The 17242-nt window shown below is 38.3% G+C and overlaps 1 protein-coding gene across 1 annotated transcript in view; it reads left to right on the top strand.

The window, feature by feature from the left end:
- The window catches only part of pcdh11 (protocadherin 11), a 116301-nt gene that overhangs the window by 63944 nt on the left and 35115 nt on the right, over positions 1-17242 (top strand). The window contains exon 3 of the mRNA XM_070836408.1: positions 10822-11020. Coding sequence (XP_070692509.1) covers positions 10822-11020 — 199 coding nt within the window. The remainder of the gene's footprint in view (positions 1-10821; positions 11021-17242) is intronic.

Here is a 17242-nt window from a genome sequence, read left to right as displayed (position 1 = left end):
GTTATTTATTCATTGTGCAGCCACTGTGTCTCAAAATTGGGCTACATTTGGATACAGAAACAGAGCACAATAAGGTCTAGTGTTTTTAATCAATTATTTATCCAATATTTTAATGATCAGAGTGCCTGGGGTGATCAAAGGCTCGGTTCGAGCTCCACTGCCTTTGCTCGCTAAGACATCCCTCTGTACTTTGATGTGGTTCACCAACAAATGCACTTATCTTAAGAATAACTCTCTCCCAGGCTTGCATGTGGGTGCTTTGAAACCGTTAGTTTGAGAGGCGTGCATACAGAGGGAAGGTCACTGACCAATACATACTAAGAGAAAAAAAAAAAAAAATTACGCGTTTATGGTCTCCAGCAATCAGATGTACAACTACTATTTTGAATGTCATCTAAATATAAGACAACCATAGGTCACCTTCTCAGATCCTACATGTACATTATCATATATTTAATTGGTTGGCGAGCTCTCCAACTTGAAGCATGTGTCACGAGATGTTGAATAAAACATTACTTGGAGAAGAAACAACTAGCTGATGGCAGCCTCCAGTAAAATCCTGCTTTAAATGACCAGTCAGTGGATGTAAATGAGCATCTCCTCACAAAGACATGACAAATGTTGGTGCGCTCAAATATGCAAATACTAATAGTAATAAAATCATCTAGTTCTTAATTACAGTGATTTAAAAAAAATAAAGGTGCATTTACAGAAACTTTTTACTTCTTTCTTTATCCTCGTCAATTCATTTATCAGGATTAGTGCCATAGCAGTTCAACCCACAATGCCAGTCTGGTGTCATGATAGGTCCAGTATGAATTATACATAGCAGCCAATGACAAGGTTGGAGGATCTAAGACATAACCTATATATGTCTCCGTGTGCAGAGCAGTCGTGGTAAACTGTATCTATATGTCATTTTTGCATAACCTACTTGTGCATGTTAAATGGAAATAATCTTGACAGCCTCAATTGCATACATCAATCTAGAATTTCAGCATATTCTTATATTTTATAATTATGGTGATGGTAGTTTTAAGAATATAGACTTTGTATTCAATTTTTTAAAAGACTACCAGCTGTATGCAGACTTCTTGTGTGCTAGAGTTAATGTAAAAGTGTGACCTAACTCTTCACCTGTAACCCTTGACTAGGTATGGAAACTACACCGCTGATCCTGGGTTTCGTATCTGGGGTATGAATATCTGGAGTTCACCGAAACATCTTAGTCCCAAGATTATACATCTCAGTTATGAAAGTCGGTTATGAAATTCACTTGGTTCTCAGGTTACTTAAATTCACTGGGTTCAGTAAGGAGATGGACAGCAGCAACTCTTCATTAGAGCAGTGTGACCTCAAGCACACAAAAACACACACGATCACCGATTCTCTAGAGACTGCGGTTTCAGCGCTGGGCCCAGAACAAAATACTAACCTGCAATCTGAGAAACAAAGTTAAATTTCTTGTGATTTGGTTCCTACCGCTCGCCTTGGGAATGCACGACGTCCAGATGTCAGTGTGTGGATAAGGTGGAGGCATCCTCAAACAGTGGTGATGATCCTTGCAGCAGATGAAGCAGCTCCAGGTTGTCAACAGAAGGAATCCTCACTCAAAAACACAAACCAGCCTTCACACAACTGTGGATAGCAGTTAAATTATGGTTAGATTTTTCCTGGTTCACTGCCCATCATGTTCAATTAGACATAAACAACACATGAAACAACTCAGACAATAATTTAAGTTAATTTCAAACATGTTAGCTTTGACCCACAGCTCAAATACACACACATTGCCACATGTGTTTTACTAGCCATGCATGCTGCACCTAGCTTAAAATTTAGGCTGCAATTAAGCAATTAAGCTAACAGAGGTGGCAGCTAAACAGCAAATTACCACCAATATATTCACTTTACATCACATAACATACTGTGTTGTGGCTGGTTTTACTTCACCGGATCTCGCAAAGTAAAATAACATGAGTGAAATAACACAATTAAACACTGACATCAAAATGTTAATGCTAAGCGGCTAACTTAAAGTAGCAAAGTTAACTCACCAGGATAATATGGAAACTCCTGACTAAGTCCGTCCCGACGAGAACTTCTTACAAGAGTTGTCCAGCAGTGTCTCTCTCCCTGCTCAATTTCATGCCTCTAAATCTCACGGCACAAGTTTCTTGCTTCACTATTTGCATTTGACTTCATCACACACCTGTTTGAGTTGTGTGCTTTGTAGTAGCATTTCTTTGCGGGGAGGGGTTAACTGGAGTCCCCGCTGTGTGCCATAACGTAGCTTCCTATTGATGCGTTTAGGGAACATCTGTAAATTGAAGCTGTTTAAAATAGCCTGGGTTGCAAAAGCAAACAAATAATAAACAAAACAAAAAAAAGCATGTGACTCGTGAAAAAATGAAATTATGTGATGCGTTGTTTAATGTTGTTTAATGACATTTTATAATGTATTCTTATATAGCACTTTTGAGATTGGGCATGAGATTAAGTTAGTGTCGCAAAGTAACTTGGAGCACTGAAATGAAACTAAGATATTACCTCAGGGCGGACCAGTGCCATAGTGGCTATCAGTGCCAAAAATGATTACAACCATATTACAAAAATTATATTTAAGAAATATAGTCTTGGAACTGCTGAGGAAGAGATAAGCTGTGGACGACATCTTCTTTATATTCGCAGAAAACTTTGCTGGTTTAGCCAACAACAGACAGTGAGCTTGACTTTTGTTTAAGCACATACAGTAGATATGCTATGGCTGTGAGAGATTTAATGGTTACACAAATGGTCCTATATATGAGATTCAGATCATTAGATGTCACACTACAGCATTGGTTCTATACACAGCCGCTGACTGAGAACCCCTCTTTTCAGTCTAAAAAAGTAAACAACTATGTTAAATGACACAATGCCTGCTGTGCTACTGTGTAGCTCACTGAATGAGAGTCTGTCGCTGAGCAGCAGCTTTTACTCACTCTTCGGCACAGTGAGTGTGCAGCCTACTGTGCTACTGGGTTCGCTCACTGAACGACTCATTTGCACTAATATGCACGCGCGGCCGGACCAGCTACCAACACCAAAAGAGAAGTTCGGATTACAACACACACAGAGGGAGTGTGACTTTATTCTTTGCTCAGTACACCTGTACTCCACTATATCTATATACATAGCAAGTAGTTGTTTGCTGCAATATTAACATTCAAAATCCCATATATACAACCTTTAAATATGTTTGGAGATTTGAGACCTTACATTTTAGTTTAGTTGTCCACCATGAAGCTCCATTTTGTTTTTGACTAATAGCTTTGGGTGTACAAATCTACCATTCAGTCAGTAGCAGCATCCCTTGGTGAACAATTATGGCGGGATAATCTGTTGACATGAACTTGTTTCCTGTTCATTGTTTTACCGTTCCACTCCAGCAGTCCTCTCTGCTTCTCCCCTGTCTAAGTGCCTCCTCACTGCCAGATTTCTTCTATTTCCTTTGCAAATCAAGTCATGTACTCAGATTATTATACACAGTACAAAGAAAACAAAATTGGTGATTAAAAATTAAATACTCTTATCTCTCTGTGAGTTATCTCAGTCCCCAGAGAGAGGATGCTATTTTGCAGGCTTGCGGGTGTCTTTTGTTCCCAATTTAGAAGCTTGTCGCTGTTTATTGTTAATTTTTGATGCTTCATTTGATATTCTGTTCACTTTCCTCCCTGACATGCAGAGAAAACATCTTTATCAAAGTGTCAGTTGTATGGCTTGTGTTGTCAGGATGTCAGGTTTGCCCTATTCTTTACATTTCTGGGGAGAGGGTGTGTACTCTGCAGCCCTGTTTGTTGGTATGCCGACTGAGCACGGAAATGTGCTGTTCAAACTCTGCGTCTGAGGAAGAAATCAATATGTATCCTAAATCTCAATTCCAACTTAAAAAAAAGACTTTAAACCCCCAAATCTATGAGGTTGTCAATTGTGAGTGAACTCTGACTGACTTTCAGAAGACTGGAAAGTTCTCAGTGTGGTTTCCTTTGTTGGATTCAAATATCCATTTCCATAGTAAATCCTCTGTAGAATTACAGTCAGACACTGATGTGAAATGACTGTTCTTCTGTCTTTGCAGGAGGCCTGTCAGCTCGGCAAGATAACCTCTGTGAATGTAAGTCTTACACACAATGTTCTCTGCTTTGTCTTGCATGTGCATTTCATCAAGCATCATTAGAGTATTTTTTGGTCTGTTACTGTTGTTTTTCTGTGTACAGAAGTTACACCTATAATAAATCTGCAAGTCACCCCTAAATTCTTTCTTCCTGAAATTACATATTGTTGTTGCCATTTGAAAACCTGAAAACCACAGTTCAATTTTAACGGTCCCATATTATGCTCATTTTCAGGGTCTTGTGTGTAGCTTTACTTTCTAGTTATTTTCAGCCTCTGTCACAAATGCTTCGTTTTAGCTCCTGTCTCTTTAACAACCCCTGAAAAGTCCAGTCTGCTCTGATTGGTCTGCTCCTCGAAGCCTGAGCATGAACCATGGATGTATAAAGAGAACTCAATACAGAGAGTCAATTAAGCCAAAATAGTTCAACTTCCTGGGTGTATAAGTACCCTGATGTTCCACATCGTTGGACCCATAGAGCATGTGTACTTGCGTCTCAGGCCCGCCAAGCCGGCTAGCCCTCTACTAATTTGAATGGGGTATGGACAATAGGATAAAGTAAGTATTGTGACAGAGTAAAAGTTGGTAAATACAGTTCCCCATGTAAAAAGCAGCTTTCCAGTTGAGCTTGTAAGTCAAGTTCAAAGTTCTTGCTGCACTTTTTGAACAGTGTCACCAACTGATCCATACATCCGGCCTGATCAGTACTGTGCATATACAACTTTCAAGGGAAGCATCATCTCCTGCACTTTTGAATACTTCAGTTCTTAGAAAAACAAGTACTCCAGTACTGTAAGTCAGGTAACAAATGTACAGACCAAGTTTCACTTAAATTATTTTAGTAATATTTAGTAATTAGTAACATTTGACCAGCTTTTAGTGCATGTAATCTATGATTACCTTCTAAACTGATACCTAATTTCAATGGCCTCGGCTTTGAGTGATCTGTAAATAGCACTTATATGACATATGACGTATGGGTCTGGGTTCTGTTATTATTTCTGTATAATAAGAATATGAATAGAGGAAATATGTCTTTTAACTTGACAGTTTTATTAGAAATCTGTAGTTCACAAGAGGCTATTAAACAATTGTATTTGCATTGAAGTATACTTAAATTTAAATACATTTACGTTGATCCATTACTTCAAACTTAAGTCTTGAAAAAAAAGTGATTTATTGCAACTTATGACACCTAATTGTGCGATTAATTGCACAAAATGCATTTCATGGCATGGAACCTTTAAACCTTTTAACTTATGTTGTAAGATTCTGCAACCATTTGGATTATGAAACCCTTGTGTTTCCTACAAAATACATAAATATTCTGGAGATGCAACGTTTTCATCCAAAAGCAATGACTGATCCATTCATCATGTTCAGGTCTCAACTCTTATCTTTCTCTTTTTTTTTTCTTAAAATTGCTTTGTTAGCGTAATGTTATTTTTTTTTCAAGCTTGAGCTGAATTCAATTTAGCTCAAGTGTAGTTCACACTCCCTCATAAGATGTCTTTAACATGAAATCCAATTGTTGTGAAATCTGACCGTCATACCCTCTCTTTCCTTCTTAGTGTGTCAGTTACACTTTGTATCTTGCAGTACCAGTCTGCATAAAGTCACAGAGTTTACTAGGACTGTAAGAGTTATTTCTGCACTTCGCACAATAATATTTTACTCAAACTTTTCCAGATGCAGCAGCAAATGTTGCTACTGTGAAATCCTTAGTCCTAACCTCTGTCTTTGGAGAGCAGTGCCACAGTTTTGTAATAAAGTTCTAATATTATTTAATGTGGATTTATACTATTGATAGATATCTGTTATTCATTGTTGTGTTTTAGTGTGCAAACGTGTATGATGTAGTGCAAGACCCCACTTCCCCACTTTATTACATATACACTTCTGTGCACTAAAATATATATATGTATGTATATTTATATGTATATTGTCCCAGGTTTTGGCATCCTTGCAGAGGTTGTGTTGCACAGAGAAGATCAGCATAGCATCATAGCAGATGACTCAGTCACAGATTAAACGATAAAAATTCATTTGATTTGTCAAAAAATCATCAAGTATTCTCTCAGCCCACTTGCTAGAATCACCTCCTTCTTGCATGTTCCCGCTAACTCACTATTTCGCACACAGTGGCAAATCACCTCACACTTAATAGGCACTGGAACAGCATGTACAAAAAGAAAGGACACACCCACAAAGTGAAAGTGCTAAACATTTTTGTGATGTTGCACAGTTTTGACATCAAGCAGAGTAGAGACATGTGGGACAGCCTTTTTTGGATCAATACCTTGCTACTGCTGTAGTTTTTTTGGGGCTTTTTTCCTTCACATAAGACAGGTGCAACATGACAAATCACCATCTCTTCAGAACAGATTTATGCAGGTCTAGGTGTGCCCGCAAGCTGATCCTTATCTGAAATGGCAGAGCCAATCTCCCCTGATTCACTCCTAAGTGGTCCCTGTTTATCACTCAAAGTGAGGTGGTTGTCAGCCAAGGCCTCCTCTGTGCGCCAGTGACTTCTCTGCTGTTTCTAGAAAATGGTAGTCGGGGAAAAGGTATATATTATAATACAACTTGAAGAGCTGTGGTCTACCAAAGGACAAGGTGCCGACCACTTGGCCTCTCATCCTTTATATCTAAATATAATGGACTCCTAATCCGGTAACCCGTGAATCCAGCCCCATCTGCCTATTGTCTGGGTGGTTACCAGAGGGAGGGTTTGGGATTGGCTGGCTTGTTATATGCGAGAACTTGGCATGCATCTCTCCTGTTCATTTTATCTCTGTGTACATACTTCTCAAGGCAGTGTTTTATCTGGCTGAACGGGCTTTGTTTGGTCTTGATATCTCTTACCGCAGCTTGTCTTTGCTTTATGGATTTCTGGCAGCTTCTTTAAATAAGTGATAATGCTTAGCAAAACACTCACCTTGACTCCTCTGTGAATGTTTGTTTTTGTTTGTCATGTTTGTCTTTCAACATTAATGTTTTATTCACAGTAGGCATTACTGAGAGCAAAACTTTTATTTATTTAAGACCAATTAATTGTGTTTAATTGTAATTAATATTGTAGCACTAAACAACTTAGTATTGAGTGCACAGTGAAATCAAATTAGGCTTTTCTTAACATCTGGCACCAAGTTGAATGGACTCAAATAAACAGCAGTCTAAAAATGAAGACCCTCCCCTATGCAAAATGATTGTGTCCTAATTGTCACAGACAGCTGTTTGTTCTAATAGATTTTGGAAGCCATTGTTTCCAATAATTAGAGTCATGTGGAGAGGAAGCATGCTTTTTGTAGAGCTGCCAACCTTCCATAAGTGGGCTCTTTCTTTTGCTGGATCCTGGACTTTGCTTTCGCGTGCATCCTCCAGTAATTTGAGAAACAGCTGCCAACGCCGTTTGAGAACAAGTAGATATTTAGACTACTGGAAAGCGTGGGCAAGCATGGCACAAATAACTATATGACTTTGCCAACAAGGTATTTGTCTACTCTCTTTCTCAGAAAATGAATAAAACCACACAAGGAGTGGGAAAAACATTTCTTGCCTTGCAGAACTTTAGAAAGATACCTTGTCATTTGCCAGCACATGTCACAGCACATGCAGTAAAAGTAGGATTAATTTTAAAGGTGCAATATGTAAGAATGGACTACCTGCTCCAAACAAAAACATTTCACCTACCCCTTGTGCAAGAATTACATGATTTACTAATTAAAGCAGTGACACTATTTTAGATTGTGTAGGTTCATATGATAAAACTTTATAGTTAGCAGTTATAAAAGAAGCCGACAACTAAATGACAGCTGACCAAGAATACGCAATGTTTGACCAAATCGCTAACACCAAACAAGCAAAACCTCATATTGACGTCATTTGAAATGTTTTTCGGTACAGTTTGTACTGTCGTTAGTTGCACTATAGATCCATTTTAACAAGACAGGACAGACTGGCTAATTAGAATGCTAACTTAAGTAGATATCTCTTGACATAATATCTATATTGTTATTTCTTCACATTCTGGTCATATTTTCAGTTTTTAATGTTTTAAACTAAAATTCTGGACAAATCTTAAGTAGTGCACCTTTAAAGAGACCTGCATGATATATTTCATGTGATTCAGAAATTAGTGCACTACATGCAATTAGATACGTCTCACATATTTTCTTAATAGAAACAGCAGCAGCAAAGATCCTTTTTTTTTTTCTTAATTATTATCTCACACAAGTGTTGATGGCTGTGTGTGTTCTTCCGTTTCTTTCCTGGACTGCATAGCCTTTTTTCCACTCTTTTTCTTCTTATTTCTTATCTGTCTTTTTCATACTAGCGTGCACTTATACAAACACTAACACACAATGATTTGTGGCCTCAGGATCTAGATGAATCAAGTAAATAGAATATTTAGCTAGCTGTTTCAACATCACAGCACTGAAAACCACTCAGTTGTTCTTTCAGGGTGCTAATTGTGTGGATTTAGATTAGTCATCCTTCTCTGATAGTTTTTAAATGACGCTTTTTGTGCACTTGGTTTTTGGCAGTTTGTCCTTTATTAGTGCCAGACTTTATTTCCCTCTCCCTCTCTCCTATATTCCAAACCTTATTTAGTCTTATCAAAGAACAATAAGTGCTTTATCTATGCACTATAGTGTCTAAGGAAAAATATGTTCATGCAGACACATCTCCTCCTGAGCGTAAAGGAGCATGTGTTAATGAAGTTTTTAATTCAGGACTTGCATATCGCTTTTATTGCTATAGCGATGAAAAAAATCAAGATAGTCATTTGTGCTCCAGTTGTATTTGCTCTCAAAAAAAAAATCTCTTATCAGTTTGAATAATGGGATGAATAAAATTCACCGCAATAACTGAAGCTGAGGGCGTAATTATGTTTTATGTGTTTTATGCCCTTTTGCAGTGTGATGCAGTATGATGTTACTCAGGGAATCATGTGAAGGCATGAATTCAAGCTACAGTATATATCACTGTGACAATGCTCAGTTTTACAGATATTACCTCAAAGCCAAGTCAGTTCTCCTCATTTTTTTGCTGTCATACTCGAAGCAAAAGATATAAAAAACTAAAGACATTAAACTAGTGGTGCCTATAGATTACCCAGTGTGCTTGACTATGGATTATAACTGCATACTTTGTTTTTCCGGAGGAATTGCTAACATGTAGACACCACATACGGAATTCTTTTTTAGCTCCAAAGAAAGGTCGCAACATGAACTTCTGTAAACCTCCTGAGAAATCAAAGGGACCTGCACCTTTCAGAAGAAAATGCCCACATTCCTGTGATCCCCAAGACTTTACAAATCAAAGTCTCAGCCTCCACACACATTTCCACTTCTTTAGTGTCTAAACTGGGTGAGCAGGAAAAAGTAGGACATAGTTCAACCTGTTAATACACATGCCATCTATTATCAAGCCGGGAAGTCTCAATTATAAATTTCATAGTCAGTTTATTATCTGAAAAGTAATTCACCAGACTGAACAGACTAGAAATCATTTTTGGCTGATGAGGTCACCGTTTCAATTAGTCCACCTGGTGACAGGATGCAATTTTGGCAAATTTTCCAACTAAAAGCAATAGTGGATGACAGGTACAGTGCTGGGCATGTAACAACAACACTTGATACAATTAGGCAAGGATTTCCCTCTTAAATGCCATCTCACGGTACTCATTCACCCATAAACAAGCATTGTTGTAACCACTCATGATAATATTAATCATTTTTATCAGCTGCAATGTGCCAAGACTCTCTCTAGGAGCAGAGAGAATACCTTTAATGAATGCTTTCTTTAAACCATGGTGCATGCACCTGTGGAACAACAAACTGCTTAAGAACGTGATTTTAAGTATTTCTTTCTGGTTAATAATAAACAGGTCAGTGTTTTGATACGAATACACAAAAGTATTGCAGTAACGAGCTCAAGGCTACAACTTTGAATTGACTCACTAAGGCTTTACACAAGGTTGGTCAGTTCACCCAATTAAGAAAAATAAAAACACCAAAACATATTATTCTTTTCTATTTCCATGTCTGAGATTTCAGTCCTCGCCCCAATACAATGGTGATGAAAACAATTTCAGTTGTGGTGCTCAAAGAATAGAAATATTAGGTTTTTATGAATTCAACAACAATAGGTTTCTTGTTTCTCTGGACAGACCTCACTGTGATCATTGAAACGACTTTCTGATGCTAAAACAGTCTCTGAAAACTGTTGTTGATTTTTTCTATAGATTATCAAGAGTAAGTTGACACTTTTTTGGAAAGAACCATTGCTGTTAATTAGTTAAATGTATTTTTTCAATATTATAAGCACCACAAAATTTCATTTATATCTTATCTATCTATCTATCTATCTATCTATCTATCTATCTATCTATCTATCTATCTATCTATCTAGTAAAAGAGTAAGAACTGTATTTAGTGTCAGAGCAGATTAACATTTTAGGGCCCTTAATAATTAAATGATGTATCCTGCTGGTATTTGGTTCTTCTCTGTTGTACTGCAGTGGCTCTCAGACTTATTATTTAATGGTTTTATTCTACCAACACTACACTTCTATTTTCTTAACACTTTTGGGCATTTTAAATGGGACAGAAGAGTTTCTAACAGAGCATATATTTTTTTTGTTTGTTGGTGTGTTTCAGACCCAGCGTCGTGTGACTTTCCATCTTCCAGACGGTTCCCAGGAGAGCTGCAGTGACAGCGGGCTGGGTGACCCAGAGCCTAGCAGCACGGCCAGCACTACCCAACCTCTTCCCCTTAGCTTCCCCCAGGAGGAGTACTATGAGCAAACATCGCCTAACAGCCGCACTGAGGGAGATGGAAACTCAGACCCTGAATCTAGTGAGTACTGAATTTTGCTCTGTTCTGAAAAATGTTATTCTATATTTTTCATTTTCATTATTATCATGTATTTGTTTATTTATCGATTTTCGAGGCAGAACTTTTCACTTAGCACGTGGCCATCAGTGTTTTTAGACAGTAAAATAATTTTCTGGATTTACAGCTAAGATTGTCATCGTGACATCATAGCCCTGCAACCATTCTCTGTCAAATAATTAATAACAAGATAGATACACAAAAAATCTGTATTTTCAAACATGCTGTTTTTGTGAGGTCATTCTTTAGAGAAGCAGTACAACAGTTTTGTTGAAGAAGTCTAACAAGAAGGAGGGTTGCACGAAAAAGGGGAAATAAACTCCTGTTCCGTGTCCCATATTTAGTGTTTTCCTAAAATAATTCCAGTCACATTATGTTAATAAATTGGATTTGCTCAAAATAAGCAGTATGCTGTTGTCATGGAAGTGCAGAATAACATTAAGGATGTAACTTGCACAATGGTGCATTTATTATTGACAGTTAATTTTGCATTTGGCTGAATTTTGTAAATGCTGTCCACTGCTAAGCTGTGCGGCATAAGGGGAATTTTACCTCTGAAGTTGTAACTCTGTTGCTGAATTTATTCAAATGATTCACAAGACAGCTGTCACTGCATGGCTTGCTGCCCAATGATGTTCTCCATAAAAAGCTCCATTGAACGCAGGGATGCACAACTCTGTGCTCATACATATACAACAGATTTTTTTTTAAATCATTGCTCAAATAACTGGCTGAAGGGAAAAAGAAGAGTGCTTAAGACACACCACAGAGGCTCCTGGGTTTCTCCACCAGTGGTAGTGCACATCCAAAGCCTGCATGCCAATGATACTGCTGAAATGATTTTGCTCCACCTTAACATGAACAAGGCTATTCTGACTCCCCTATCAATGTGTCCTTGTCACCCCCCCCCCCACTTCAAGTTGGATATTTTAGTCCTGGTGAATCAGATTTTATTTTCTGGAGGTAACCCTGCATTACATATTGCACACTGTATCGAGATTCAAATTGGAGCAGACCTTCACTCCTCCTGTGGCCCTTGTGTATCTTTGCCAGAAATGCTTTAGCTATTGCACAGTTACTTGTCAAAAAACCAAGACTCTTCTTTTTTCTACCCATCTGAGAAAATCTACAGGACAGGTAGAAATAGATTACTTTGCATACACCTACGGCAAGTATAGCCATTGTGTCATAGCTGTAAGTGAGACAACAGTCCTTGGTGCATCTGCCTCCCCAGCAGCTGTGCTGACAGGTCCAGGACTGGGGTGTCAGTGTGAGTGTGATTGTGAATGCATTTGTGAGACATTAGACAAGATGGGTGACATCCTGGCGATGGCTTCCTGTTCATTTACATGCAAAGGTCCATCCCATTGTGATTTTCCTATTTTTGATAACAGGATATTGCAGGTTACAGCAAGAAATCTTTCATACAAGATAGCCTAACCAGCTGACCTCCATATTCCCTCACACACACACATCTGTACACCAGGCACGTGTATAAACACACATACAAACACATACATCCAATGATCAAACCTCTCCTTCCCCAGCTGTTCTCTTTAATGTATTCAGCATGGTGACAGCAGTGATTCATATATGTGATTCATTCATATACAGAGGCAATTGCTCATCATCTCATTAATATTCAGTGACATAAACATCTCATACCTCATAAAATTACTCAAATACTGCACTTATTACCCACTTTCCCTCTGGGGTAATATTTGTTGAAGTGCATTAGTTTTAGATAGAAGACCATGCTAATGTAGTAAATGCATGTGTACTTTAACAAATTGCTGCATTAAAAATCACAGCGGACTGAGAGTGTTCACGGAATACCTACTGATACCTAGCAGTTAGATATTAGAAAAGTAATTTTAGTTATTTGGCGACAAAGCCACTTGTAATGCACTTCTCTAACCTTATCACACCAAATGATATGAAAGTCGGTGTAATTCCTACTGGTGTTTTATAGAAAATATGTAAACGTGTGTATAAGGTTAAAAGCTGACAGGACCTGATCATCCTAAATCATCCAGTGATTTGATTAATGAAATTAACATGAATATATATGTATTAATGAAATATCTCTAGGACTACGCAGCTTTCAGATATGAATTGCTTGCCTTTCCGCACTTCTAAGAAATACTGGTGGTCCAATTTTAGCATTTGTATAATTTAAGTAAATACACTTTAGACCTCCATATATTCTAACCTCAAATCACAAAAGTTCTTTCATTTGCCTTTAGTTGCTACAGATTTAACACATGCTTTCACACACTCTCGCAGCATTTGCAGCCACAGTGAAAGTAGTCTGACTCATCCGGCTTCATTTTCTCCTTCCAGAAGTTTTAAGATGCACTCTGGCTCTGTGCTACTCAGTTCAAAAAGAGAGATGGCTCCTGTGCATGTTGACCGTCTCAGTGCCTTGGTGACAGAGGGGGGCCTAAGATGGATTAGATATGGTTTTATCAATGAGCACCAGGCTGGCATGGCGGTGGCAATCTCTTATCATGTCGTCTCAATTTGTAAAGCAGAAAGAACAAGGAAAAGTGGAAAGAGGGGCGAGGAGATGGAATGACTCCAAGTGAAGAGGAAGAAATAGAGCTGAGAGATTGAAAGACTCAAGCAATGGTAGAAAGAGAATTTCAGAAGTCAAATGCAGTATTGTTTCGTAAAGGTGCTTCGGCTTGGACCTGAATGTCAACTTGCACTGAATAATTGTCTGTGCCAAAGGCAAGCCATGTGGCCTTCTTATGACAATGAATTTCTCTACTCCTCTTTAAACCTGCATCTTTATTAGACCACCCACTCTTGAAATAAAGTTCATATGACATTTTATGTTTCTATTATTTATGAGTTAGGCGGCTGTTCATTTTATGGGCTCTTGCTTCCCCTTCCAGGCTTACTTCACCACCCTGCCATCAGTCTTTTGCTGTCAGCTCTTTTGTCACATATTGTTCCAAAGGTTTTGATATTTCCTCCTCTGTCTCAACAAATAGATAAAAGCTGCAAATGAATATCATTAGCATGTGTGTTTTTTGGTCCCTCCCCCATACATCTGACGACTGGCTTTTACAGAACTACACATCCAGAACAATTAGGCATGATGAATCGTACCTGTCCCTTTTGGCCAAATTGCAACACTTCATCAAAGCATCAAAAACAGGAATGCATAATGATATGCAATGCGTCTCTTTGCTCTAATGAGAAAGATGTGGAGCTGAAATTCTCTCATATAGTGACTCAGTGCAGTGACATGCTCTGTTTTCAGTAAGGTTTTACTGAGGTCTCGGCATCTGGGCATCAGAGGTGACTGACATTTCCTGGAACCACTAAGACCACTGTTTTACATGGAATATTAAAAGCATCCAGTTGATGAAAACGTCATCCTTGACCCATCTTGGCTTAGACATTGTGTTCTGTGGATTTTGTTGTTTTGTTGTTGTTGTTGGTTTTTTTTAAAGTAATGACCATTGGCCTTGTTTTGAGTGACATGATTGTACTTGTGATCAGTTAAGCTTTGCTGACAACAAATAATTACATCTTGTGTTTTTGTTTTGGTCATGCATTTATTAATTTTGCGCAGCCTGTGTTGTTACGTTGATGTTGGCTTAATGATGTCCTGAAAGGCTTGTGGTGAATGATGGGAATCATCATGTCACGAACAGGGAACAGCGCTAAGCCAGTGCAGCAAAGTGGGAGCAAATCCCTGAGTCTAAATCCTTCACATTTTTCAAACAATACACAATTTTGTTCTCTGGACGAGTTATAATATACTTATTTCTTCCTCCTGTTGTTGGAGTTGAGAGATTTAAGAGCTTGTGCTTTTGCCCACTTACAAGCCGCTCACTAAAGGCAGTTTTGAAGTAGTCCATTAGTCAGTGGAAGAAAAATGAAAAAGCCGTACAGTATAGTGCCATATCTTAATCTGTAGCATATGGCTTTCAAATGACCAGCTTACACCTTGTCTGTCTAAGATCTAAATCTGCTATTAAGATAAACCAATCCCTTTTAAACACTGCAAGTATAATAAGATTAAAGTTTTAAACATGCTGCACAGTGTATTATAAAATTAGAGTTTTTACAAATGGGAATTGCTTTATCAAATATGAGATTTCAACCAATGATTATGTTTGATATTTATTTATTTTTCTCCACTTTGTACAATTTTGTTTGGCTTTTATAGCACATTGTATAATTCCTGATGCTAGTCGACATATAATCTGATTAAAGGCTTGCTGAGTTCATACTTTGTGGAGGTTTAGTTCTCAAGTCTTTGATTTCTGTACGTCCAAAATTTTCATAATGGCTCAGAGAGTTTCTGCTTGGCTGATTTACAACTGCCCTTTTTTGTTGTCTTTGGAAAAGGCCACTTGACTTAATCTAGTGTGCCAAACACGTTGGGACCACTTGAATTTTTAATACTTAAACCTCCGAGTGTACCCTGTATGTCTGGCCGCCAAAGCCAAGCTTGTACTAAGATTGGTATTCTCCTGTCTAGACACAATCTGCCCATGAATAAAGGGATTTCATGAGGGAGCATGAAAAAACTGTTGGCTGGTTGTGATTGGAACTTTGCAATTAAATGGGACCAGCCTTGGTGCAAAACTGTAACACTAGAATTTGTCATTCATACCAGTGCTTTAGCACATCATTATGTGACGCCAACAACGCCATAGTGTTCAGTACAGTTAGCTGCATTAATTATTCATATGAGTCCAATCTCAGTTTCACTTTGAGGGTTCTCATATGCAATTAGAAGTAATGAATGTGCTTCTTAATTACATTCATTTGTGCAAATTTCCATTCCCTATTGAATTTTTCTGTGGAAACATTGTGACACTGACCAATGGCATATCATTTGCAATGTGACTAAATCCATTCAGCATAGAACAATTAGCTGTAATTAGTGTTACAATGTCATCAGCGACCAGGGGGAAAGACTAAGCTGACATGCAAGGGAGAAGAGGACCCTTGTTCAGAGAGTTAAAAGTCCAACATTGTTGCAAGATCAGTATAATTGGCTGACCACAGGTTAGAAGGATGGTGAACTGTTGTAAGACTGTTAGGCTTGATTTCTTTACTCAACCATAATTCATGTAAAGTTGGCTGAGCAGGCATTCTCTTTGATAGTAATGCCCCTCTCCACATTTACACACTTAAGGGCTGCCACTGCAACCTTTTACTTCTGCAGGCCCATCTCGTCATCTGCTGCTGACAAATGAGCAGATTCACCAAAGTAATTAAGAAATGAAGTGCCTCGCTTCAGGATACATTGCTGGTGGTTGTTGATAGATGGAAGGAAGCATTTCTCATTCATTTCACATCAGGACCTTACATATTTTCATGTTATTAAAGATATTCTGGCTGCTGTGTGTATATTTAATTCATGCTACACATAAAATGGTAATGCAGCCCATTCCTTTTCTTGCAGTTTTCCTACAATCTACAAGATAACGTCTTCCAACCTCTTTTTTTCACATCATTTGCACCAGTTTGCTTCATGCTGTATATTCTCCTCCATATAAATAAATAAAAGCCTTTGTGCCTTCTGGCTCCCAGAACTTTTTACAGATGCCCCAATGGGCCTGCAACTGAGCTAAATGAAGCAACAGTGAGTATTAACCTACATAGATTGGACCTTTCCTTTTAAGATGATTTGAGATTTTTTTTTTCTCTCTCCTTTTTTTTACCGCCGGGGGTCTATAGCTGAGTCAGAGGGGGATTTAGATGGACTCATCTGTATCCTTCTTTACCGATTGGGATTTGGTGGAAGTGTTCAGTTCTCAGAGGTGAGGTGGAGGGGAACTCTTGTTTTATCTGGTTCAAATGCCACACCAGTAGTCTTGGAGAGAGAGACGAGTTATTGATCTGGAGGAGTCAACTCAGCTCGCAGAAATCTCTTTCCACCCTTCTTCAAACGACTGAAAAGTGTCATGTTAGAAACCCCCTTTTCTAGAGTATTAGGCTCCTTCTTTGTTGCCATGCCAAAGACTCCTGTGAAGTTTAGACGGGAGCTTTCTGGTACAATCATCCAGATATCACCAAGACGACCCCGAAAGATATTAAAAGATTTCCGGACAATCAGTGCATGGCATTTACAATTTTCATACCAATGGAAGTGCTTCAGTGTCATGACCAGAAGAAAATAACACATGTAATGGAGGTTGAACTCATTATCATAGT

Source organism: Pempheris klunzingeri, chromosome 9, assembly GCF_042242105.1.
Source record: "Pempheris klunzingeri isolate RE-2024b chromosome 9, fPemKlu1.hap1, whole genome shotgun sequence".
In the NCBI taxonomy this organism is placed as follows: Eukaryota; Metazoa; Chordata; class Actinopteri; order Acropomatiformes; family Pempheridae; genus Pempheris; species Pempheris klunzingeri.
This window is presented reverse-complemented; position numbering and strand designations above follow the sequence as displayed.